Genomic DNA, 27,455 nt, shown 5'->3' with positions numbered 1-27,455 from the left:
GTTTTTACATTTTATGTCTTGAAATGGCACATATGCAAATTTATGTATTATCAAAAAATTTATTCTAAAATTTGTTTCATAATTTTCTCCTCATAAAAAACAAAAATTATTTTAAAAACAAACAAACAATCAATATTCATAATTCAATTATCCTTTTATTTTAGCATAGTCATTAAAGAGAAGTGCGGACTCCACCGAACACATTTTCAGTTTAACTGCCACTTTAGGTTAGTGAGGTTATACGTATAGCGCGTGGAAGGAGTTTATGTTTAATTCAATAGTTTAACTTAGCTTCATCTAATTAGATGAAGAAAAAGTGCCCGTGGCAATTTCAATTGGACACATCTTTTATTTTGTGAAGGTTAGAATTTGGTGACTTTTCTTAACCAAACAGGCTTTTTTTGTTTGTAATAATTACCATCTCGCATATAATTTAAATTAAAAAATTCTAGTATATCAAATAACAGAGATTTATGCTCCGTTTGTATGATAAACTAGTAATCGCACTTGTTCGGCACTGTGCGATAACTACTACCCACAATATTTATACAAAAATTAAAATACATAAAACATGTGAAATGTCGTTCATATATATCAAAACCATAGTCGAAACCTTAAGAAGGCCTTGTTAATAAACACTTATTTTGGATCAAATAACGTGCTCAAATTATCAAAATTTTAGGAAAGTCTAGGCTCAACCAAAATGCTTAGGTTTCGTATAAAAAAACAGGTAGGTTATGTTAGATATGCCCACAGTAAACATAAAAATCGCCATTTTCTTCACAGGTTTCCCTACTGGCTGAGTGTTAAAATCACCAGGGTTTTCTTGGTATATATCTCAATAAAGTCTTTCTGTGCATAATTTAATGGAATCAAATTATCTATAATCATGCTACCGAAACTCTGCTAAAATTCTGCAGATAAGGTATGCATTATAACCAGTTGGAATTTTAATTACTTTGTTTTAAATCTAATAACTTCTTTTGCTTTTAATGCGATTAAAAATAATAAAAATTTAATGCCACTGCTTTTTATTAAACAGACAATTTCTAGCAGCATGCAATTTGGACAGCAGTCGAGCAGAAAGCTTGTAGTAAGTTCTTTAAAGTTAGAGTTGTTGAAAATAGGCACTCTTGCCGCAAGAACATTCTAGAACCTTGTGTACTATCTAGAAATATAAGGGACATTGGAGAATATTCCAGAAATAAGATAACTATACTAGAAACTACTAATAGTAAATATAGAACATCTGGAATATACTAGAACATTCTAAAGTATCTTATCTTTAATATATAAATAGGAGAACGTCTTGTAAATTTTAGAGTCATAGAGTCATAAAGTTATTGGAGCAGTCGAAGCAACTCTGCAAATATATAAAGTTTACATTTCAACAGGTTATGGGCCCAGTCTATGCCCAAGAAGATTGAATATTTACAGAAATAATATTCAAGAAGAAGAAGCCATCTTGTGTGTCCGACGAGTTTGTTTTGATTTTGGTTTGGATTGGTGTAAAGTTCGCACGAAAAATCGTATTGTGGAAACCTGAAACGGATTATCCGGATTAGTTAAATACGGAACAAATGGCGATGGAAAGCACCAAAGTATTGATAAAACCATTGAATGGAACAAACTATGCTACCTGGAAGGTACAGTGTAGAATGGCGTTAATCAAAGATGGACTTTGGGGAATTGTTGATGGAAGAGAAAATGCTCCAACTGAAGAGAGAGAAATTCCGAAATTTAATTTGCGTAGAGATCGTGCGTTAGCTACGATTGTTTTGTCGGTGGAACCAACGCTGTTATACCTGCTTGGACCAGATCCAGAAGATCCTACTGAGGTTTGGAAGAAGTTGGCAGACCAGTTCCAAAAGAAGACATGGAGTAATAAATTGACACTACGCAGGAAGTTGTATGACTTGAAGTTGAAAGATGAGCAATCTGTTCAAAAGCACGTTAAAGCTTTGACAGAAATTTTCGATGAACTTGCAATTATTGGAGACCCGTTGGATGATGAAAGTAAAGTTGTTCATTTGTTAGCAAGCTTACCAGACTCGTATGATATGCTAGTTACAGCTCTGGAGGCTAGTGCTGAAGTACCGAAGCTTGAAGTCGTAACTGAACGATTGTTACACGAGGAAAGCAAGCGGAAAGATAAGGACACTTTGGAAACGAATGTCAAAGCAATGACATCGAATCATGGAAAGCCAAGAAAGGGACCCAGATGTTATCACTGTGGAAAGATTGGTCATGTGAAACGATATTGCAAAGAATTAACGAAGAAGTTCGAGAGACAGACTCCTTCGACGTACGGTAAAAATCGAATGAAGCCGCAAAATGTGTGTACGGCTGAAGAAGAAGAAGATGATGACGAAGAAATCATCAGTTTAGTTGCTGAAAATACTTTGGCAGTCAAAGGAAAAAGTAACTGGATAGTTGATTCAGGCGCAACATGTCACATGTGTAACGAAGAGGAATTGTTCGAAGAAATTTCGTCACTTGAAATACCACAAGATATCACTGTCGGTGATGGATATTCAGTACAAGCAATTGGAAAAGGAACAGTAACCTTGGAAATGAACATTTCAGAAAACAGAAACGTTGTATGCAAGTTATCTGATGTCTTATTTGTACCACAACTTTCGTACAATTTACTTAGTGTATCAAAAGCTGCAACAAATGGAAAGAAGTTTCAGTTTGAAGATTTCAAATGTGACATCGTGGATGCGAAACACGGAATCATTGGTACAGCAACAAAGCATGGCAACCTTTACCATCTCAACTGTAATGGATTGAGAAATAAGAAGAATCACACAGTTATGAAATGTGATAATAACGCTACAACAAAGGAAGAAATTTGGCATAGAAGATACGGTCATCTCGGTGTGCAGAATCTTAAACGATTGGCAAGGGACAAACTTGTTAAAGGGTTTGATTATGATGCAACAAAGAAACCGACATTTTGTGAACCGTGCATTGATGGGAAACAAAGCAAAATACCGTTTCCGAAGACAGGAGGAGATCGATCGAAAAATCTCCTTGGTATAATCCATAGCGACGTTTGTGGAAAGATAGAAACAAAATCACTTAGTGGTGCAGAATATTTTGTTACATTCATTGACGATAAATCAAGATACGTATGGGTATATGTCATGAAACACAAAAGTGAAGTGTTTGAGAATTTTAAAGAATGGAAAGCAACTGTGGAAAAATCGACTGGAATTCAGATAAAAACGTTTAGAACTGACAATGGTGGAGAATATACATCCAAAGAGTTCGAAGACTATTTGAAGAAAGAAGGTATTCATCATGAGTTGACAATTCCGAAAACACCGCAACAAAATGGAGTTGCAGAGAGGATGAACAGAACACTCGTGGAATCTGTAAGATCAATGTTAGCAGATTCAAAGTTACCAAAACGATTTTGGGCCGAAGCCTTGGCTACAGCAACGTACCTTCGTAACCGATGTCCAACGACAGCAGTTAAAGGGAAGACACCCTTTGAAGTATTAACTGGAAAGAAACCAAATGTCGAAAATCTACGAATTTTCGGATGTGATGCGTATGCTCACGTACCAAAAGATGAAAAAAAAAACTTGATTCAAAAACCAAGAAGAGTGTATTTCTTGGATACGGTGATGGAATCAAGGAATATCGTCTATATGACAACGACAAGAAGAGAGTCTTTTACAGCCGAAATGTGACATTCAATGAAATCTGTGGTGAATTGAAAGACGACCGTGACATAGACGAACCAAAAGTAGAGATCGAATTACAACCTCGTGAAGAAAACACAGATAATCAAATACAGGAGGAGCAAGAGCGACAAGTAAGAGAACGACGGCCTCCTGATCGTTACGGAGAATGGGTATACATCACTCAAGAAGAAGATCCAAATACATTTTCTAAAGCAATCAAAGGACATGATGCAGACAAGTGGATGCAAGCAATGGAAGCCGAATTGGATTCTCTACACAAAAACGAAGTATGGGAGTTGACTGAATTACCTCCAAACAGAAAAGTTGTTGGCAGCAAATGGGTATACAAAAAGAAACAAGACTCTGATGGGAATGTGGAACGATACAAAGCAAGATTGGTTGCACAAGGATACAATCAAAGATATGGAGAAGATTATGACGAAACAACTTCTCCGGTAGTTAGATTCGAATCAATACGAACGTTGATTGGATTGGCAGTCAAGAAAGAACTTCTCCTGCATCAACTCGACGTTGGAACTGCATTTTTGAACGGTGAACTTAACGAAACCATATATATGAAACAACCAGAGGGATTTGAAATTCTAGGAAAGGAACACTTGGTTTGTAAACTCAAGAAAAGTATCTATGGATTGAAGCAATCATCTAGATGTTGGAACGAAGCACTTGACAAACATCTAAAGAGTATGGGCTTCAAACAATCAAACAACGATCCTTGTATATACACGCTTGAAACAGATGAAGAAACATTCATAATCGCTGTATATGTTGATGATATCATACTGGCCGGAAACAATCAAAAACGTATTGATGAATTTATCAAGATGATTGGAGATATGATCGCAGATATAATGACGAAAGGAATCGGACGAGTACAGTTTGATAAGTTGCGAACGATGATCGGATTAAAGAACCTTACGGACTGCGAGTGAGGAGGAGTGTTGAAAATAGGCACTCTTGCCGCAAGAACATTCTAGAACCTTGTGTACTATCTAGAAATATAAGGGACATTGGAGAATATTCCAGAAATAAGATAACTATACTAGAAACTACTAATAGTAAATATAGAACATCTGGAATATACTAGAACATTCTAAAGTATCTTATCTTTAATATATAAATAGGAGAACGTCTTGTAAATTTTAGAGTCATAGAGTCATAAAGTTATTGGAGCAGTCGAAGCAACTCTGCAAATATATAAAGTTTACATTTCAACAAGAGTTTCGTGGGATTGTTGTTTTATAACAAATAAGCGTTTATCGTAATTTCTGAAAGTATTAGAAGAGCAGAAGTGTGTTATTAGAACAAGGGTGGAAGAAAGTTAACTTTAATATATATATTCCTGCTAAATTTAAAAATATACATTTATGTACTTTTTTTTTAAAGTATTTAAAAAGTAAGCCCATATTTAAAAACTCTTTCCTTACCAACTTAGTTGGCTCGCAATAAACAAATTAAGTAGCTTCTTTGCCAGTACTCTTACTGTCCTCCTGGACGAAATTGATTCACAGGATTTACCATATTTGAACTGCTATAACAAATAACAACATTTACAATGTCACAATTGGTAAGCTTTTATTTTTGTTATGTCTTTGTATGTTTTTATAAATTCTTTTGTTTATTTTAGAAATTTAATTATACGAAAGTCACGGGTATTTAACTTTTATTCCTCTATAAATACATCTGCCTTATTATCATTGAGATCACGGGCAAAGATACAGACGCTTAACAATGTTATAAATCGCTGTCTATTTCATCTAAAACGTTTCAACTAATCTTGATTTTTTAAAGCAGTTGACGAAATCAATTTGATTGTGCCACAGATACGACAACTAGTCTTATTTACTAATACCCGAATTATGTGTGTATACTATCTACAACTGTGTTTATAAAATATCGCCTAAAACTACAATCTCGTCCCCAGGGGCTTTTCCTTTTTGACATCAGGACCGGCGGTGAAAAACCCCTGGTACAGGCTGGTGAGTTCTGTAATGCGATTGGTTTAGACTAGCTAACTAGCTATCTTAAGTCATTACTGAATAAAAATAAATCTTATTTTTTATACATTTTTGTTACCTAATAAAACCAAGTGCTCTTCATAAAGTGTAGTTTTTAGACCAGCTAGACGCATTTTCCAATTTTAAACAACTAATCTGACTACTTAACAACAATTTTAAAAAATTATGTTGGTTTGTTATGTATAGCTAGCTAGCAGACACATCACACTTGTGAAAAATTTGGCCACAAAAGTCACAGCTAGCTAGAAAAATGTCATGTTTCGAAACAAAATTTGGGTCTAAAACACTACAAAAAGGATTTAAGCTAAAATGAAATTATCCACAAGACATATTTTGCTAAAGATCCTAAAAACGTACTAAACAAAGAGAAAGTTTATGTAACTAGGTATATAACACATTTAAGTAATAAACAAGTAGATTAATCTCTTGGGTCAGACATTAGATTGCTAAGGCCTTGATCACAAGTTTTTCATGTGGTTGCTTTAGAACCTATAATTATTTCACCAACACAACTCGGGAAAGTGAACCAGACTTTGACCTTTCGGATGATCATTAGTAGTGAATTTATCATGCTAAAGGACATTACAGTATTGTTTAAATGCAGTATATATTTCTACTGCTACTAGAAAAACTTTCGCCATAGTTCAACTATGGGAAACTGGGAAAGTTGCTAGCTGAGGAGAGGGAAGGGTTCGTAGCTTAGGACTGAAGTTTGCTGAGCAATATGCTTAATTTTTGACCCAATTTTAAGCCCAGTCTCATCAACTGAGTTGCTTATAAAAAAATATTTGGCTAACATTTATAAGACGATGGGGAGACATTTTATACTTAGCTAGTTAGTTAGCTTCGGGTTTTTTTCCTTATTTAATATATAACTAGAAGCTAGATAGCACAATCTAAGACTTACAATTTTCCAAAAGAGGTACTAGACTTGTAAAATATAAAAGCTAGCCAATTAAATTGAGCGTAGATTGTCTTCTTGTATCAGTATATATCCCAACAAATCAGCTTATCCAATCACACGTTACCACATTTTGTTGATAAATAATGCTTCTTGAAAGATTTCATCACTATAAAATATAGTTCCAGGGTGAACAATTAATAATTTGGTTTGAAAACTATAGAAAGTCAAACGTTGAAAAACATAAACAACCAAAAGACATCGTCTTCGCCATGTACATGCGAAGAACGAGGACTCGATCAAGTTGCTTTTATTAGCTGCTGAAATTGTAACAGCAAGACAAACTCATTAATTATTTATAGTAACCAATATATTGGTTATGAAAAGCAGCCTGTCTCAGGGTCTTGTTTATGAAAAGTAGCCTGTATCAGGGTCTTGTTTAGCCGCCAAGTAAGCGCTAGTGGCTTTGACATAGGCAACAAACCCTGGGAACGAGGATGCTAAAACTATATCTGTATTTTATAAAAATTTTGTTTATGTGAGGCATGACTGCAAATGTTTTGTACAATATGACATATAGTTTTCTCGTTCATAATTCCAAAAATATATATACTATGTTGTACTCTGTACCGTGCGATCATTATCTGCGACCTTAATAACAAACCGTTTAATGATAAGAAGAGAATTTCAAAGTGTTGTAGGTGGATTTGTAAGTGGGTTTCTTCAACTAGCTTATAAATTAATTCCTAAATTGGGTTTGACTGTAAAAGATACAAAGACGATTTAGGTTTTACATATTCTATACAAGCGCCTATGAAACTAAGCTTTTCTTTACATATCTACATTTGTCTTTTTATCCCTGCACGATGCGATATTGTCAAAGAGGGTAATATATACTAAACGATCAAGGTCCCGAATTATGAAATATTAGTGTGTTTATTCATTAAGTAAAATTTCAGGTTCATCCATTTCTGGTTAAGTTTTCCCGATAATTGTTTTTCATCCACGCCCTGCATCCTTTGAATAAACTCAGATAATTTACTTTGAACAGTTACTGACTTTTCCAAAGTAGTTGTCCCAATTACCTATGGATAAACTACTCGAAATAATTGTCATTTTCCATTTGAGCAACAGCAATCGCTCAATTAAACAACCTCTAAGAAATCAATCCTATTCTTATAGTGAGCACAAAGCAGATAGGATAGATTCACACTTTTATAGCCTATGGCATAACTCGACCGGGGTTTGAATCTAAGACCTCCCGCACTGGATGCAAACGCTCTGCCTCAAGGCTACCAGTCGGTTAACTAAGACCAAGACCAGACCAACCAGTCGGTCTGGTCCTCAAAATTAATACTGTCATTATGAACTTTTATTCAGCAGCCGTGCCGTGCGCAGTTCTCCTTTCCTTTTGCGAGATTTGCGAAATGAAGTTTAAAATTGTTTTTCTCTTTAGATTAATATGTTGGTCATATATCAGATTCTATTGTTGCTTGCAATGATGGTTAGGACAAGTGAAGGTAACAAATCCTATCCTCCACCAGGGAGCTTGTTCTGCTTATATTGAATGTACACACATTGTATCCCTTTGTCGTTAAAGTAGACGAACAATGTGTCAATATCATTATCACCTTATCGACAACCATTCTAAAGGTGCAAAATCAGATATTTCACAAAGATCAGTAACAAATTAAGTCGATTGAAAATCACAGGAAATTCAATCAGCCCTAATTATTAGAAAAATTAGAAATGTTTCTTTGTTAAAATAGGATCACTGGTTCGTGCTCATTCCAGAGTAGGGCATTATGAAACAGTAAAAAAAGAAAATGGCGCAATGAGATTAGGCGGAATCTGATTTGATGGAGAATATAAATAATTTTGTAAAAGTAAAAAGAGTTATTTTCTTTACCAATTTTTTTTCCGTTACATTAGCTTGCACCTATTTAAACTTAAAATTTGGTTGAACTAAGAAATGTTAAACTTACAAAATCTTGCTGCAAACGAAGCAAGCAACGTCTTTTTCCGATTATACAATATACTTTAATTTATCAAGTCTTACCTCAGAGGACAAAAAACAGAAACAACTATTTCTTGTATGGTTCAAATGTATTGGATTTTTTATTGTTTTTTAATTAAGAAAATCAGAGCGCTCGACCAACTCTTTTTAAGGAAAATTGATCTAGTTCTAAAATCTGTTTGTCTGTTTTCTGTGGAAATCGCTGTCGAGTAAAATTTGTAAGAAAAACATACTGAATATATCTTGGCAAACATTGCATGCAAGAAATTAAACAAAAAGTTTAAAAGTATTCGTGCTATATTTACAAGTTAGAGTATACTTGACTAATCATGTGAAAAAGCACTGATAAAATAGACCGGTTAAATGATAACTTTCGACATCAGAAAGTCGTTTTAAAATAGAGTTTTAAATCTAAAATAGTTTTTTCTAGAAAGAAGTACATACGAGAATATTAATTAAACTTCAAAATATTCAATCATATTTTTATTACAAGCTCGTGAGCTTGTATTAAAACGCAAATGTGTCCTACAAGAATGGAAATTTTTGCCTCTCTGAGCACCGACACGGGAGTCGTCGTGTGTTCGAATCTCACCTTGGTAACTATTTTTACTTTTTCTTTCTTTTTTCTTTTTTAAAAAGATAAGAGAAGTGTTCAAAACACTTGTTAAACTAACTAGTAAATAAAGGTGTTTCCACCAAACTTTTTAAAAGTGAATGTAGGCAGAATTAACTGAATTAATGAATTTCGCAAATTTTGGGGTTTGTGGGTTTGTGGTCTTTCTTCTACCTGTCAGTCGGTTCACCCAAGACGGACCTATCGAAAATTAAAAGTTCGAGGAATTTTCCGTTCAGGAAGGTCTCACAAATCAATTTTGAAAAATAAGCGTGTAACAAATATTATTGCGTATCTGAATAGTAAAATATGTCGTGTCTAACTTCGTAACAAAAATCCCAATTTGATAGACTTTATTCGCGAAGTTGTTTGCGTATATCATACGTCTTGTTTTGTTTAAATTCAATCTTTTGGGGGTAAAAACATGTCATATATAAATTAAAATTCAATACTTAAAACTATTTGATCTTTAAAATCTATTCAATCCTTTTAAAACTATTCAATCATTAAAATTATTCTATCTTCCTGGGGCGAGAGCGGTCCTACTTTTCTTCTCTGTGTGCCTCTAAAGAATAATAATGGTACCCCAGTTCTGCTATGTGCAAAAACAAAAAATAATAATTGGAAAATGGATGAAGATTTTTGCTCTTCCTAACAAAAAGACCCTGTATTATGTGTTAAAATGGATTCCAAGAATCAATAGTTTTGACGAGAAAAAAATTCTTCCTGAAGAATACCGATTACAACTAATGCAAATATCAGATGTCTTTAACGATTTAGAACAAATCTAGTCAAGTCACAGATCAATAAATCAATCAATGCAACAATTTTCACAATTTTAGAAGTATCTACTAATGCTGATGAGAAAGTTTGAATCCGGTAGACCCTAAAAACACTAATCGCCAGGCGTTCTTATTTTGCACCATTGGCAAATTCGTCGTAGCATCTTGACGGCCATCATTCCCTGATCTGATAGAATTTCGTTAACCATGGTTGCATTAATGGAAAGTCAAGAAAAATCATGGTTCTTCATTGCAGTTTAAATAATTTAGCCGAAACTGTGAAAATCTTGTTTCTAAACGCAATTAGCGAGGATGGTAATTTTTGGTCTTGTAGCCCTTTGATTGTTCCTAATTTTTGTCATTATTAATAACAGGAATTTGTGGCAATGATAACTGTGTTCTAGCAGCACTTGAAAGTAGAATTGGTGGTGACAATGATGGTTGTGACGTAACATGGCTCGGAGAAAATTCTGGGGGCAACTCATTCTCTATATCATCCTTGTCATTGTCATCTTCACCTTCTAACATGAACTAGAACCCGTCCCTCATCGTTCCGTATCGGAAACCTATAAAAAACAACGTATTGTATAAACCTAAAAAGGCTACTACAATATATTTACACAGTATCTGTGAAAAAAATCTCAAAATGCCTTATCAGAGAAAACTAATTAGGACAAAATTTTCTTCTGACAAAAAAAAAAAATATTTTAATCACATATAACGTCACTGCTATTGTTATACCTTGTCCTACCAACTTCTTGATAACCGTATGAGTACTCCATTCCTGGAGCTATACTCGTTTTGATATTTGCTTGCGTTTTACTCACTTACAAAATCGAAGGCATTGTGTCTAAGTAAAGAAAATGATCCTTTAAGTGACTCCTTGATTTTTGATCTTATAACAGCTTCACTGTCGTTCTCAGTAATTATAGCAATCCCATTAGCTACAACACTGTTCCATTTTATATTCGGAGTGTCCTCTTCTTTGGAAGAAAATAGAGCAAATGCAATGGGTTTCGTGATTTTACTTTTAACTGGAGTTCTTGAACTGATAGTAGAAGATCTTCCAGTAGTACAATTTGTGTCATTTCTGCTACTCGTGTTGTAAGGTGCAACTGCTCTCAGCCTCTCATTCATATTTAGGTGACTAGAATCCCACTTGGTAGACTTTGTTGAAACATAGCTGTTTTACGTCGGACTGTTGAATTTATGCTCGAGCCTTCTTCATATCTAATATTTTTACTAGCTTCATCAAGAAGCTGTGCAACTCTTATGTTGTTGTTATTAGAGGACATCTTTGATAATCTACCACCACGGGGGAGATCGTAAGAACGCACTCGACCCAGGAAGATTGAATGAAAAATTTGCAATTGATTGAATAGTTTTTAAAGGATGGAATAGTTTTGGAAGTCTGAATAGTTTTATGAATTGAATTGAAATATATATATATCACTTGTTTTTACCCGAAAAAGACTAAATTTAAACAAAAAAAAATATGATTGAATATTGCTACAAAAGGGCAGGCATATAAAAGCTTAATGCTTGCTTTAAAAAAAAGAATAAACACAGTCAGGTGATATTTTGCTGCGGTGCGCACGTGCTTAAATATGAAAAATTAAACTCCCCCTAAGGAGAACGTAACAAAATCACTTTTTTGAAAAGTTTAGAAATACTGGTGTAATAACAAACTTCTTTTTCAGAAATTAACCAACCAGTGAATAGAGCAATTGTTTACTTTTACTTGCCCTTAACAAAGAGGAAGACATTCTACTAAAACCTGCGCGTAAATAGAATTGGCAAGGAAAGTTATGGGGATTTAACACCGGCATTAAAGTCATCCGCCTGTACTCCGATGTATATAGTGTTAAACTTCCTGTTAATTATTTTTCTGACAATGTATGCGCTAATTAAAAGCTCTTAATGCTTTTGCGCTGCAGCGGAAAATACAGCTAAATACTAGAATAGAATTTTTAGAAATGTTTCTCCCACTCTTTTTCCCTCCTCCTATCTTTGTGTAATAAGGAACATAAAAAGAATTCTAATATACTCTGATTTTTAAATATTCGTTATTACAACCTTTTTTCGCACATAAAGAATACAAAACGACATTTGTTTGATCTGGGATCATGAAGATTAATTCATCTTTTTTTAACAAAGAGCAGCAATTTCCTCATATACCCTAAATATATTAATGTGGTACAGTAAAAAAAAACGTGTCCCTATGTAAGACCAAGAAATAGGAAGACAAACTTCAGCTTAAAATGGTTTATATTTAGCAGATACTCTTGGAGCTTATAAGAGTCTGATCTTTCATTCATGTTATTGTTTTAGATAAATTTGACTGTTCATTTGAAACACCTTCATCATTTAACAAAACAATGTGCCAGTTCACTTATTCGGGAAATCATTCAGCATTGAATAGATGGACTCTGCATTCTGGAAGAACAAACACAAGAGACACTGGTCCATACAATGACCACACTTATGGTAAGTGTAGAAGGTAATGCCTTGGTATGTGTAATTATTCGCAGGGTTCTGTTGGTTTTCTGTAAGATATAGTTACTTTTTAGAATACTTAAGAAAACATACTTTCATAAAATTGAACAAGTAATATACAAAGTAAAAACAAATAATTTATATTTGAGTAGAAAATACCAAAGCTCTTCAAAATCTGATGTATTTGAGTACAAATTATCGTCTTCATCCGATAGATAATTTTTGAAACCTCCCAAAATATTCCACCCCACCCTTTTTCTAATTTATTGAGATAAGGAAAGTATAACTCATTTGACACAGCATCCTCTTGAATTTTGCATGTGACGAATTTAAAATATAGTATATCAGAATGCAAGTAGTCTTCAAAAAAAGAATCAAGAACAATTTTGTAATGCAGACGACATGTCGTTTTAATAAATAAAGCAAAAAGACTTGTCCTTGTATTATTCATGTTTTCTACATTCTCAATTACTTAAAAGCCTGACACCAATTGTTCATTTTCGAAACCATTATCACGTCCGTCTTATTTTATTTCGTCAAACGTCTGCAGCACATTGTCAGGATCGATTTCAGACAAGGTTTTACTAATTGTTTTACATTATTTTAGTTACCAATTTAGTTAATAAAAACATGAAGGTCAAACTTTACTTTAGAAGATTATCAACGCATTTGTACCATATGCTTACAGTTTAATTTAATTTGTTAGTTTTAAATTTTTAACTTTTACTCCTGTTTAGGGGATTACAGAGGTCACTATTTGTACTTTGAAGCATCTTCAATTAGGCCTGTCGATGATTCCTTTTATTATTCTAACGACGATTCTGTATGGATAAAAGATATGCCAGCTTTTAACGGATCCCGTTGCATGATGTTCTGGTTGCATATGTATGAAAACTCCAGCGTATCTAGTAATAATCCAGGAAAGTTTCACATTGCTCAAGTCACGAAAAATTCAGAAACAGTGCTATACAGAAGAACTACTATCCTGCCAGTTAATGCCTGGATGTTGCAGTCTGTTAATATACCAAGTTCACCCGAAATCTACCACGTTAGTGTTGTAATTTTTCCAAATAATCAAGTTTACGTTATGCTTTATTTAAAACAACTTATCTTTTCAGCTTCAATTTTATGGAAGAAGGGTTGATTATTATGGTGATAAAGCTATTGATGATGTGAAATTTTATCCTGTGAATTGCTCACAGGTGGAAGCTTGGAAAAGTAAGAAAAGACTTTCAGACGTTTTTAATAGCGGTTTCGTTAGTGCCTAAGATCTTTTATCCCTCTGGAAAAAGCAGCCACGTGGATTTTTCAAAATTTAACAAGAAGCCTGTGGGCTTGAAGATTTCCGCCATTAGCACAGATAATAATTATGGGAGTAAACTATGTCATATACAGTGTGAGTCTATCCTTAGAGAATAAAAGCGCGATGCAAATATTATGCGGCAAAGCGGCGCGCAGCAAGAAACTGTGTTCTCAGCGTTAATTTTTCCTAATCACCCAACAATGGTGGGCGACATTTTTTACGTCGAAACGCTTTTTTAGCCCTCCCAAAAAAAAGTATATAAAAATTTAAGAACATGTTGAGATTATTATAAGGCTTTGTAAAGCTTGACTACAAATTTTTTTAATAAAAATATAAACAAAATATAACAAAACCAAGTGCTACACTCTGTAGCAATTATTACCGAATTACTGGAATACCGTTAATTTCAGAATAAACGCCCGTGCTGTATAAGCACCCCTGCTTAATTAACCGCCCTGCTAATTAAGCGCCTCCTCTAATGGCAGAAATTAAATAAGCTCCCCTGCCCGTAAATTAAGAACATTCCAACAACATTTATAAGCTGCATTTCGAAAACGTTAAAAACATTACAAGGCTTTCTTTTATTTCCATGTTCTTATAAAAACGAATGTCTATAAATATATACAAAAAAGTAATTAAAATATTTTACTCAATGTCCTTGGAATCGATCTAAAAAATTTTGGACATTCTATGATATATACAAATCCTATAAAATTAAACTTCTGAACGTTTCATTAAGTGCTTCATTATTTTTATTATTTAGGCGTTACCCTTCTCTCTCGCTCAGTTTCAAAAATGCTAACGGTGAATCTATATCATAATACCCGTATACGTCTGTCTGTCTGTCTGTCTGTCACGCAAAATGGTAGCTTAGCTGCGCGATAGCGAGAAGCACGCAATGCGGTATAAAAAGGTCGGGCGAACCCGTGGAATTTTCCATGGGGTAACGACTAGTGTTTTCATAAAAGCGGATCTAATAAAGAAAAAACATTCAAAAAATGAGGAACAATAATACAATTGTAGCACAAACTAAGTTAACACAATTTTTGATCATTGTCCCAATCATTGTCTCTTAAGGCAGACTTTCAATGATTTGAAGAGGGCATTCAATAAAAAGAGACAAATCAATACTTCATGTGATACAAAATGTATATAAATCTTTATCAAGCTGATACAGAATTATTTTATCATTTCAAGTAAAACATTTTTAGGAAGTGCAAAAATGAATTAGTGCAAAATTGAGCTTTTTATGGGGTACTTTAATAGTATTTAAGCATTTATGTTAGTGCCAATCTTAATTTTTTGCGTAGCATAAAACTTATCAGTGCAAATTGCTATCTTGGGGGTGTTTGTGCAAAATAATTAAAGCGATTCACACACAAGTTTCACTCTTTTTTATTCCACACGCCTTTGTTCTCACAATATTTTATCCCTTCAACAAGTTGACGATATTTTTTTGCTAAGGACGATGGCTGGAAGAGTCCTCTCTTCATATGAATCAATATTTTTTTAAACTATGGAGGTCAAAAAGTGTATTTTTCACATGGTAAGTTTGTCCATACACAACATATTTATCCTTCATTTAGAAAACGTATATATAAGACAGGTAAAGTATATATACACGATTTTTTTGACAGTGTTCACAACGCTTCTCTTTGCTCCGCAATCATTTTCAGCAAAGATCGTTTCTGTTGAGTGATAAAAACCTGAAAATACATAGACTTCATGTCTATGGCTAAGCATTTGGAAATTTTCATTTCAGAATGGCAAATTCATTTTAAAATGATTCTCAATGTTTTGATTCTGTTATACTGACAAACGTTTTATCATTTGTTGTCATTTCTTTTAAAATTTAATCCTATGTTTCTGTAAGGCAACAATCTTGATTTACTAAAAAACGAATAGTACACTTTTTCTAGCATAGCTTGTTGTCGTAGCACTGTATCTCTTTAACCGTTTGTTGAAAGTACACGTTTCTATAAATTTTCCTGTTTGGCGTCATTAAAAATGGCGATGGGCAAAGAAACTTTTAATAAAAAATCTAATATAATTATTGACCTGATAAAGACACGAAATATGCAACGAAAGTTATTACAATATGTGTTGATTATACATTTAGTAGTGCATCTTCATTTACTGATAAGCCCTTTGTTTAACACGGTTTGATCAACTGGTAATGTAAAGAATCTTGATATCCAGCCAAAAAAATGAAGATATATACTTTTAATACTTTCAAGACTTGTATGACTTGCTATAACGACAATTGGATTTTGGACATGACTAACACATCCTTTAATGAAGATTTCATTGCACCTAATTTCCAGGTCAGTGGTCCAACTGGGGTGCATATGGTACTTGTAGCGCAACGTGTCAATCGAATGTTAGTACGACCCCTACTCAATTCAGAACAAGAACATGTAATGGTGGAATATTTGGCACAATGTGTAATAGAAGCGTCATAGAGAGAAGAGACTGCAATGTTGGAGTTGCGTGTCCAGGTTAACTTCTTTATGTGTCATTTTTTATTGGCAAATTATTTGTCTATTCACACTTCCTTTTTGCTAATTTTTTTTAACAATGATTTAGGAAGTCTCACTCCATGGTCGTATGATACATGTTCTGCTACATGTCAGTCAGGCCTTCAAGCTCCAACTCAACAGAGAACACGTACTTGCGTAGGAGCTACGTTTGGAGGGAATTGTAGCAGTTCTCCATTGTTTCAAATTACTGATCTTTCATTCATGTTATTGTTTTAGATAAATGTGACTGTTCATTTGAAACACCTTCATTGTTTAACAAAACAATGTGCCAGTTCACTTATTCGGGAAATCATTCAGCATTAAATAGATGGACTCTGCATTCTGGAAGAACAAAGACGGACAACACTGGTCCATACAATGACCACACTTATGGTAAGTGTGGAAGGTAATGCCTTGGTATGTGTAATTATTCGCAGGGTTCTGTTGGCTTTCTGTAAGATATAGTTACTTTTTAGAATACTTAAGAAAACATACTTTCATAAAATTGAACAAGTAATATACAAAGTAAAAACAAATAATTTTTATTTGAGTAGAAAATACCAAAGCTCTTCAAAATCTGATGTATTTGAGTACAAATTATCGTCTTCATCCGATAGATAATTTTTGAAATCTCCCCCCTTTTCTAATTTATTGAGATAAGGAAAGTATAACTCATTTGACACAGCATCCTCTTGAATTTTGCATGTGACGAATTTAAAACAGTATATCAGAATGCAAGTAGTCTTCAAAAAAAGAATCAAGCACAATTTTGTAATGCAGACGACATGTCGTTTTAATAAATGAAGCAAAAAGACTTGTCCTTGTAATATTCATGTTTTCTACATTCTCAATTACTTAAAAGCCTCACACCAATTGTTCATTTTCGAAACCATTATCACGTCAGGCTTATTTTACTTCGTCAAACGTCTGCAGCACATTGTCAGGATCGATTTCAGACCAGGTTTTACTAATTGGTTTTACATTATTTTAGTTACCAATTTAGTTAATAAAAACATGAAGATCTAACTTTACTTTAGAAGATTATAAACACATTTGTACCATATGCTTACAGTTTAATTTAAGTTGTTAGTTTTAAATTTTTAACTCTTTTACTCCTGTTTAGGGGATTACAGAGGTCACTATTTGTACTTTGAAGCATCTTTAAGTAGTCCTGTCAATGATTCCCGTTATTATTCTAACGACGATTCTGTATGGATAAAAGATATGCCAGCTTTTAGCGGATCCCGTTGCATGATGTTCTGGTTGCATATGTATGAAAACTCCAGCGCATCTATTATTAATCCAGGAAAGTTTCACATTGCTCAAGTCACGAAAAATTTAGAAACAGTGCTATACAGAAGAACTACATTCCTGCCAGTTAATGCCTGGATGTTGCAGTCTGTTGATATACCAAGTTCACCCGAAATCTACCACGTAAGTGTTGTATTATTCCAAGTATTCAAGTTTACGTTGTGCTTTATTTAAAACAATTTATCTTTTCAGCTTCAATTTTATGGAAGTAGGGTTGATTATCAAGCTGATAAAGCTATTGATGATGTGAAATTCTATCCTGTGAATTGCTCACTGGTGAAAGCTTGGAAAAGTAAGAAAAGATTTTCAGACGTTTTTAATAGCGGTTTCGTTAGTGCCTAAGATCTTTTGGCCCTCTGGAACAAGCAGCCACGTGGATTTTTCAAAATTTAACAAGAAGCCTGATGGCTTGAAGATTTCCGCCATTAGCACAGATAATAATTATGGGAGTAAAATATGTCATATACAGTGTGAGTCTATCCTTAGAGAATAAAAGCGCGATGCAAATATTATGCGGCAAAGCGGCGCGCAGCGAGAAACTGTGTTCTCAGCGTTAATTTTTCCTAATCACCCAACAATGGTGGGCGACATTTTTTACGTCGAAACGCTTTTTTAGCCCTCCCAAAACAGAATATATAAAAATTTAAGAACATGTTGAGATTATTATAAGGCTTTGTAAAGCTTGACTACAAATTTTTTTAATAAAAATATAAACAAAATATAACAAAACCAAGTGCTACACTCTGTAGCAATTATTACCGAATTACTGGAATACCGTAAATTTCAGAATAAACGCCCGTGCTGAATAAGCACCCCTGCTTAATTAACCGCCCTGCTAATTAAGCGCCTCCTCTAATGGCAGAAATTAAATAAGCTCCCCTGCCCGTAAATTAAGAACATTCCAACAACATTTATAAGCTGCATTTCGAAAACGTTAAAAACATTACAAGACTTTCTTTTATTTCCATGTTCTTATAAAAACGAATGTCTATAAATATATACAAAAAAGTAATTAAAATATTTAACTCAATGTCCTTGGAATTGATCTAAAAATTTTTGGACATTCTATGATATATACAAATCCTATAAAATTAAACTTCTGAACGTTTCATTAAGTGCTTCATTATTTTTATTATTTAGGCGTTACCCTTCTCTCTCGCTCAGTTTTAAAAATGCTAACGGTGAATCTATATCTGTCTGTCTGTCTGTCTGTCTGTCTGTCTGTCTGTCTGTCTGTCTGTCTGTCTGTCTGTCTGTCTGTCTGTCTGTCTGTCTGTCTGTCTGTCTGTCTGTCTGTCTGTCTGTCTGTCTGTCTGTCTGTCTGTCTGTCTGTCTGTCTGTCTGTCTGTCTGTCTGTCTGTTTGTTTGTCTGTTTGTCTGTCTGTCTGTCTGTCTGTCTGTCTGTCTGTCTGTCTGTCTGTCTGTCTGTCTGTCTGTCTGTCTGTCTGTCTGTCTGTCTGTCTGTCTGTCTGTCTGTCTGTCTGTCTGTCTGTCTGTCTGTCTGTCTGTCTGTCTGTCTGTCTGTCTGTCTGTCTGTCTGTCTGTCTGTCTGTCTGTCTGTCTGTCTGTCACGCAAAATGGTAGCTTAGCTGCGCAATAGCGAGAAGCACGCAATGCGGTATAAAAAGGTCGGGCGAACCCGTGGAATTTTTCATGGGATAACGACTAGTGTTTTCATAAAAGCGGATCTAATAAAGAAAAAACATTCAAAAAATGAGGAACAATAATACAATTGTAGCACAAACTAAGTTAACACAAGTTTTAATCATTGTCCCAATCATTGTCTCTTAAGGCAGACTTTCAATGATTTGAAGAGGGCATTCAATAAAAAGAGACAAATCAATACTTCATGTGATACAAAATGTATATAAATCTTTATCAAGGTGATACAGAATTATTTTATCATTTCAAGTAAAACATTTTTAGGAAGTGCAAAAATGAATTAGTGCAAAATTGAGCTTTTTATGGGGTACTTTAATAGTATTTAAGCATTTATGTTAGTGCCAATCTTAATTATTTGCGTAGCATAAAACTTATTAGTGCAAATTGCTATTTTGGGGGTGTTTGTGCAAAATAATTAAAGCGATTCACACACAAGTTTCACTCTTTTTTATTCCACACGCCTTTGTTCTCGCAATATTTTATCCCTTCAACAAGTTGACGATATTTTTTTGCTAAGGACTCTCTCTTCATATTTTTTTAAACTATGGAGGTCAAAAAGTGTATTTTTCACATGGTAAGTTTGTCCATACACAACATATTCATCCTTCATTTATCCCTCCATCCAATTTTAAAACTATCAAAACAGAAAACGTATATATGAGACAGGTAAAGTATATATACACGATTTTTTTGACAGTGTTTGCAACGCCTCTTTTTGCTCCGCAATCATTTTCAGCAAAGATCGTTTCTGTTGAGTGATAAAAACCTAAAAATACATAGGCTACATGTCTATGGCTAAGCATTTGGAAATTTCCATTTCAGAATGGCAAATTCATTTTAAAATGATTCTCAATGTTTTGATTCTGTTATACTGACAAACGTTTTATCCTTTGTTGTCATTTCTTTTAAAATTTAATCCTATGTTTCTGTAAGGCAACAATCTTGATTTACTAAAAAACGAATAGTACACTTTTTCTAAAGTAGCTTGTTGACGTAGCATTGTATCTCTTTAACCGTTTGTTGAAAGTACACGATTCTATAAATTTTTCTGTTTGACGTCATTAAAAATAGCGATGGGCAAATAAACTTTTAACAAAACATCTAATATAAAGACACGAAATATACAACGAAAGTTTTGCATTATGTGATTTTTTTGTGTTGGTTATACATTTAGTAGTGCATCTTCATTTACTGATAAGTCCTTTGTTTAACACGGTTTGATCAACTGGTAATGTAGAGAATCTTGATATCCGGCTAAAAAAATGAAGAAATATACTTTTAATACTTTTAAGACTTGTATGACTTGCTATAACCACAACTGGATTTTGGACATGACTAACACATCCTTTAATGAAGATTTCATTGCACCTAATTTCCAGGTCAGTGGTCCAACTGGGGTGCATATGGTACTTGTAGCGCAACGTGTCAATCGAATGTTAGTACGGCCCCTACTCAATTCAGAACAAGAACATGTAATGGTGGAATATTTGGCACAATGTGTAATAGAAGCGTCATAGAGAGAGGAGACTGCAATGTTGGAGTTGCGTGTCCAGGTTAACTTCTTTATGTGTCATTTTTTATTGGCAAATTTTTTGTCTATTCACACTTCCTTTTTGCTAATTTTTTTTTAACAATGATTTAGGAAGTCTCACTCCATGGTCGTATGATACATGTTCTGCTACATGTCAGTCAGGCCTTCAAGCTCCAACTCAACAGAGAACACGTACTTGCGTAGGAGCTACGTTTGGAGGGAATTGTAGCGGTTCTCTATTGTTTCAAATTACTGACTGCAATGTCAAAGTACCTTGCCCAGGTGATATATGGAACTTATTTAATGGATTTTTTATTTAAAAAAAGCAAGTCAATAATGAACTAATAATCAAGTTCTTATAATCTTGCTGATTACCATGTCCAGGCCCTCTTTAGGCATCTTTTTTTATCTTCTTGTTTTGTCATATTTCTCGGCTTTTCCTAGTACGTATGCTTGTCTTCTCATAAATATTAGGAAGTCTCACTCCATGGTCTGCGTATGGTGCGTGTTCTGCGTCTTGTCAGTTAGGCCTTCAAGCTCCAACTCAACAAAGAAGACGTACGTGCGTAAGAGCTACGTTTGGAGGAAATTGTAATGGTGCTTTATTGGTTGAAACTACTGACTGTAACGTCAAAGTTCCTTGTACAGGTACCATGTTTAGCTATCTGAGTGACAATTCTCTTTTAAGAATGGAAATCAATGACGGACTAATAATCTTGGATTTAAACCTGTCCGAGTGACCCTAAACAATTTTAATATAGGTGTACTATCTCAATGGACACAATGGAGTACTTGCACTGAAACTTGTCAAACTGGTGCCACCCCTGCTAAACATACAAAGACGCGTACATGTACTCAAACAAGCTTTGGTGGAAATTGTGGTGGGCGCGTCCTTACAGAAAGCAGAACGTGTAATGCTAGAGTGCAATGTCCAGGTTCGTATTTTGACTACTTTACCTAATATCTTATTAAAGGTGCGACATTGGCTGTTACAATTTAAGCTATTTGAAATTATGTATTAAACATATTATGATATATTATTACATATTATACATATTATTATTATTATTACATAATATACAACATATCATTACCATAAGTCAAAAACATACAAGATAGCTGCACAGCTATGAAGCTGTGGAACCAATGTTATAATGAATCTGGGTTCTTTTGTTTCTGAAGATACACAGAGCCTATTTCCAATCATAAAACGTATCGCAAACCAACAAAAAACTCAAGCCTCGCTTGCCTTGCATTTGCAACAGGTGATGCTAGACTAATTACTAAAAATCGTTTTTTATTACTTTTCACAAATGCAAGACTGAAGTATAATAAAAAATAAAGTTACATAAGGCTTCTAATAAACGTTGTACCAGTAAAAGCATGTTTTAATAAAACAAAATCCCTGCATAAGAGCTAGTTTGTGTCAACAAAGTATACGCAGCATCGAGAAAACACTTTAAAGCATGGAAGGTAAGAAATTCATTAAAACAACAAAAGGTTAGCCTTGCAATTTAGGTTGTGGACTTATTTAAGTTAAGCCATTTTGCACAACCAGTGTGGAGTGCTTCCAGTGAAACTCTTACAGAGGTCTGTTATAGCAAAAATTGTCAGACGGCATATTATATTTAATTTAATCTGTTCCCCTATAAAGGTTCCAAAATAATGTTAAACAATGACTGGTCAAGTGGTCAATATAATAAACTACATTGACCATCAGGATACAGGTACGTATGTTATACATCCGATAACAAGCCCTTTTAGAAATGCTATTTTATAAAAAAGAACACCCATGTAACTTCAGATCAAATAAAATAATGTCGTTTACCATGCCAATTAATTACCTCTCTCGGTTAAGAGCACAAGATTGAATATATATACTGTAAAAAAACAGGCTTCATTTGAGCTTGCATTGTAAATACTTTAACTTAATAACATAACTAATAAAAAATGAGCTTTTGGTGCTTTTTTTAACAGAGGAAAAATTAAACAGGCTCGCAAAATTGTAGAACCCCTCCTGTTTAGTCACTGAGCAGCAAGCTCAATAATAATGTGCATATTTTATTTAAACGGGTAACCAAATTGCCAATTTGTGCAAGGGACGCCTTAAGAAGGGTGACAGGGAGATATATCATGGGCGAAAATCTAGAAATATCTGCGATAGTTAACTGTCGTTTTATGGGTTGAAGGCTAGTCCAATAGAACACCCTTTCAGACATGGTCTACAGAAAATTTCTATAAATCTGAGCATTTTTAGACAAGTTTCATTGTGATGTGGTGTTGTATATATTCCCACGATCTTTTGCGCAAATCGACAGAGAAAATAAGCATGCGATAAGTCGTAGACCAACCAGCCTATTACAGACTTTAATTTTGAGTGAATGCATATTTTGATGTTGAAAAGAAATCTAGTTTTTGCATGCAGACTAATTTACAACATACATCAGTGAAAAAATGCTACCAGCTTTTTAACCATACTTAACCAGGCAGGTTGAACTGATAATAAGCCTGTAAAGATACTTAGCTATTATAGGATAATTATACGATAATGCTGTAAAATTAGCTGCTTGTGCGGATAATTATATGGCAGAGATTTGATTTGCTTAAATTTCCACACTTTTCTTCAACAAATATGGCGGCTGTTACTGTATAATTAACCGTATATATATAGTGTATATATATGCGGCTAATTCTACAGCATATAGCTATATACTGTATATGTATATACCTCATTCAATATGTAAATGCTCTCGAAATGACAACGTTGATTTTATGGAAAAACATTGGAAAGACGTAGTCAGGCGTGAAAAACATGGGGAAGGCATACATTACAATATCAACATATTGAAGAAAATTGTGGAAATTTAGGTAAAAAAGATCACCACCGTATTATAGCTGTATAGGCGTCAACTAAATAACCTGTTACAGGCTAATTATCAGTTCTCCCTGACTGTTAACTTTCTTCTTTTATATAGTCTGCATTTTATCACCTGTCGATTTTTCAGATTTGATACACAAGCGTGGAAATCCCGTCAAAACTCTTTTATAACACTAGGATAAATTTTTCTATCCTGTTACTGTGAAGCAAACACAATAATTAATGATGTATGGAAAAATACTTTGTTAAACAGAGTATTATAGCTAAAATTTAAAAACATCTTTTGACAGTGACTACCTTAGCTGGTTCGCTATATACGTCATTTATAGCTAAAAAAAAAAAATCATTTTACTAACATTAACGTAGATGTGATGGTATTTTTATTAGCATATAGAAGTATAGAAAACATACGAAACATTTGCGAGACACAAGGAGATCTTTTCCAAACCTGAGCTATGCAACTTTCAAAATGGCAGATTAAACGTCAATTTTACTAGCCGCGTCCGAGATACGCATATCTTCACTTGAATCCCAAAAGATCAGGATTTTGTTAGAGCTTTCAGCAGAAACTAGAAGTTGTGTGCTCCGCAGCTAATAATATATGTTTTTCATTTATGTACTTCACCTCAAAACAATATTAAGGGATTAATTAAGGGCAAATTATTAAGGTTAGTAAAGTCATTCAATCGATATTCTAAGAGGCCAAATAACATGGAAAGGTGTTAAAATAACTGAGATCATCTGCCGTGTGAGTAACTAGGAACTACCTTGGGCTGAATGGGGACTAATTTGCTAAATCTTGGTCAACCCACCCGATCTGGATCTCTCTACAATCGTCCATGATCTTATTCATCTAAAATAGAAAGTCTAATATTTGTTTATAAATTTTTTGCACTTCAAATATTCTTACAGCACTCTACTTGAGTATCAAGACAAAATTTTCTTGTTTTACTTTTAGATAATAAGCAAGATATTAGAAAAAGTGCCATTGTGTCTGTAATCTCAATTGGTACTACACTGATAATTGTCATCATTATCGTTATCATATTGAAGTGCAAAGGTATCGTACTTCGAGATATTTTCACTTCTTTCAATAAAATCAATCTTGGATGCATCAACATTCTTTTCTTAGACGATAGGAAAAATCAATAAGTTATTTTTAGAAATATAGATCTTTCCCTGGCAGCAAAGAGAATGACTTCGTAAGAATAGAATTTAGTTATCTTTATTGCATTCAGGTATAATTGCTTGCAACACCAAACGTCGGGATAGCAAGCAAAGTGAGAATGATGTCTACGATTATGTGGCCGGAACAGCAACTCAACACTATGAAGATGTTAAGATACAAGATATAACACCAAGCAACTACGCTAAATTAGAAAACACCACCAAGGCTTCTAATGACTACGAAAATATACATCAAACGGACAATAATGTAATAGTCAACACTCATATTTAACTTCTTAACTTTGCTTACAGGTTAACTCATTAATAAATGCAGATTAGTGTGAGCACGATCACGCATGTCTTTTAAACTGCCATTTTTGATTTCCGCCAGCGAAGGCGGAATCTTTAAAATCTCCTGAGGAGATAGAGAGATAGATAGATAGATAGATAGAGACAGCGCAGCTAGGCTGGACGCCCGAAACTTATCCGGGCTAAAGATTTTTTTCTGAGAACGAGGCTAAAATGAGTTTTAAGCCAATAAGAATCCTAACAGTGCAACAGATTGTTTTATTATCCAATGAACATTACTTTATTAAAGTTTATATGCTATCAAAAGTTAAAGCTCGTGCAGTGTAGCATAATGAAGATCGTCTTATAATGCGCCATCTTTGATGTTATGTCATTTCTTTTTGTACAATTTTTCAAGCACGTAGACTAAAGCTATATTCAGCAGAACTAATTAATTATTCATGAATTTTATTTTTATTTATTGAGTTGTATTTTAACATTGCAGGTTAGTTAAGGCCAGGACTCACTTGTAAAATATATTCTATAATACAGTTATAATTTTTCTGCAATATACTTATAATTTGTTAAAATATCGTTATAATTTCATTTGATTTCATGTTGCCACAACAACGCTAGCAGATAATAGATCTATTGTCACACAAACAAAAGGCATTCGAAACCAGATCACCAACAATATTATTAAAATCAAACTCGTTTGATTTTATTAAGATATTATAGCCATGCAGCAAATTATGAGGTTATGACGCACATGTCAGGTGTTGAAATTATACATATACATATAATTATACATCCAATACATAATTATACATACAAACATATTTTAAGAAATTAAGTGATATTTCAGTGATATTGTGCAAGTGTTCAGGCCCTTTACAATAATAATTGAGAATACTCAATGATTTATTTACCTCATATTTCTCCGTTTTCAAGATCAACTTCAAATTTTAAAATTTTTTAGGCTAATGGCGGAAATCTTCAAGCCCCTGGGCTTCTTGCTGTGAATTATTGTTTGGTTGGATATTTAAAATGCCTAAAAATTAGCTTCCTTCACTTTATAGTAAGGGGTTGTTCATATCTTCACTCACTTTGTTGGGAAGCTCCGGCATAGTAAACTAATTGCTGATATTTATAAGTTACCAATACAAGATGTTCGCGACTAGGACTTTAATTTTAGAAGTGGTCTCTGATTAACTTGTATTATAAGAGTGAAGATAAATTCATTGCCACGTGTTTTAACCAATTTCACTTAGATCACACCAATTTTAATTAGAAATTTGTTAATTTTGAAATTTTCTCCTAGAAAAGTGATGGGTAATAAACTTTCATTATTCCCTCAATGTTGTAAAAAAAGTGTACACGAACCAATCTTCAAACAATCAATATTGCGTTGTTTTCTAAAAGGTTTATAAGGATTCGTGCCTTTTTTAAGAAATGAAAAACAAACTTAGATGAGAAGAAAAAAAATTTTAAGAGGTGTTTTGTAAGTAATTTTGTTGTTTGCTGCCTACAACATTCTTTCCAACTGAATGGAAATAATGGAATAATTGAATTCAACTATTAAAGAAAATATAAAGGCTAAAAAAATACATCAACAACAAATGAGAACAAAATTTACCGAGAAATATTACCCTAAGTAAAAAGAAATATATCCCGACTTTGCGAGGCTGAAACGCTGGCCAAGGATAATATTTTTTAGAAGAGATAGACGGATTCAGTGTACGTCAGCGCCGTCACGCGACTGACATAATTTTTTCTAAGAATCGTAAAAAATAATACTCTTATCCCGCAGGCCCTCTGACCGTTGAGTATTATTTTACGGTCCTTCCTCTTCTGTGACTGAGTTGATAAATACAGCGAAAAGCGACTGGCATCCGAAGGATTTTCCTGCAAATTTTTGTTTGTCTTTTTTTATTATGTTATCAATTGAATAATATTTGAGCAAACACATTTTGCAGAGTAGGCAGTGACCAACCAAAAGGGTGCATATATGTTTTATTCTGTAATGCTATATCCGATATGTTGCATAATACAGAAGTTAGTTTCCACAATTTACTTATTTACTTATTTCCTGGGATAATGTTTAGCTGTTAAAGTCACTGGAGATTTATTTGTACAGCTACATGTCCTAGCTACATGCTGGTGACAATACACTGGTTGATGTGCTGCCACATTCCATCATAAGGGTTTTTCCTTTAACCTGAGGTACATATATAGTAAGAACTCTGTTTTACTTTC

General features: G+C 33.8%; 1 protein-coding gene across 3 annotated transcripts; it reads left to right on the top strand.

The window, feature by feature from the left end:
• The first annotated feature begins 1,033 nt into the window (after nucleotides 1–1,033).
• On the top strand, nucleotides 1,034–25,676 carry LOC130623463 (MAM and LDL-receptor class A domain-containing protein 1-like). Of its 3 annotated transcripts, none has more exons than XM_057438949.1 (15): nucleotides 1,034–1,093; nucleotides 8,089–8,152; nucleotides 12,376–12,531; nucleotides 13,278–13,588; nucleotides 13,659–13,758; nucleotides 16,168–16,341; nucleotides 16,600–16,755; nucleotides 17,486–17,796; nucleotides 17,866–17,965; nucleotides 20,715–20,888; nucleotides 20,978–21,148; nucleotides 21,341–21,514; nucleotides 21,628–21,801; nucleotides 24,703–24,804; nucleotides 24,983–25,676. In XM_057438949.1, exons 1-15 carry the CDS (start codon nucleotides 1,058–1,060, stop codon nucleotides 25,201–25,203), a joined length of 2,424 nt encoding a protein of 807 aa, XP_057294932.1. In that variant the 5' UTR covers nucleotides 1,034–1,057; the 3' UTR covers nucleotides 25,204–25,676. The 3 variants fall into 3 exon arrangements, with proteins under 3 accessions (XP_057294932.1, XP_057294933.1, XP_057294934.1); XM_057438950.1 differs by lacking the exon at nucleotides 1,034–1,093 and adding an exon at nucleotides 5,254–5,280; XM_057438951.1 differs by lacking the exons at nucleotides 1,034–1,093; nucleotides 8,089–8,152 and having other exon boundaries at nucleotides 12,502–12,544; nucleotides 24,983–25,406.
• The last annotated feature ends 1,779 nt before the right edge of the window (nucleotides 25,677–27,455 follow it).

The sequence above is a fragment of the Hydractinia symbiolongicarpus genome, chromosome 13 (genome assembly GCF_029227915.1).
Source record: "Hydractinia symbiolongicarpus strain clone_291-10 chromosome 13, HSymV2.1, whole genome shotgun sequence".
NCBI classification, from domain to species: Eukaryota; Metazoa; Cnidaria; class Hydrozoa; order Anthoathecata; family Hydractiniidae; genus Hydractinia; species Hydractinia symbiolongicarpus.
The sequence above is the reverse complement of the archived record's forward strand: the minus strand, read 5'-3'. Positions and strand labels throughout refer to the sequence as shown.

Excerpts from the sequence above, each read along its gene's own strand:
- LOC130623463 (XM_057438949.1), top strand. The coding sequence starts at position 1,058 with ATGCAATTTGGACAGCAGTCGAGCAGAAAGCTTGTA. Across the intron at positions 17,966-20,714 it reads ACTGGTGAAAGCTTGGAAAA|GTCAGTGGTCCAACTGGGGT; the intron begins GTAAGAAAAGAT and ends CCTAATTTCCAG. Across the intron at positions 24,805-24,982 it reads TATCATATTGAAGTGCAAAG|GTATAATTGCTTGCAACACC; the intron begins GTATCGTACTTC and ends TATTGCATTCAG.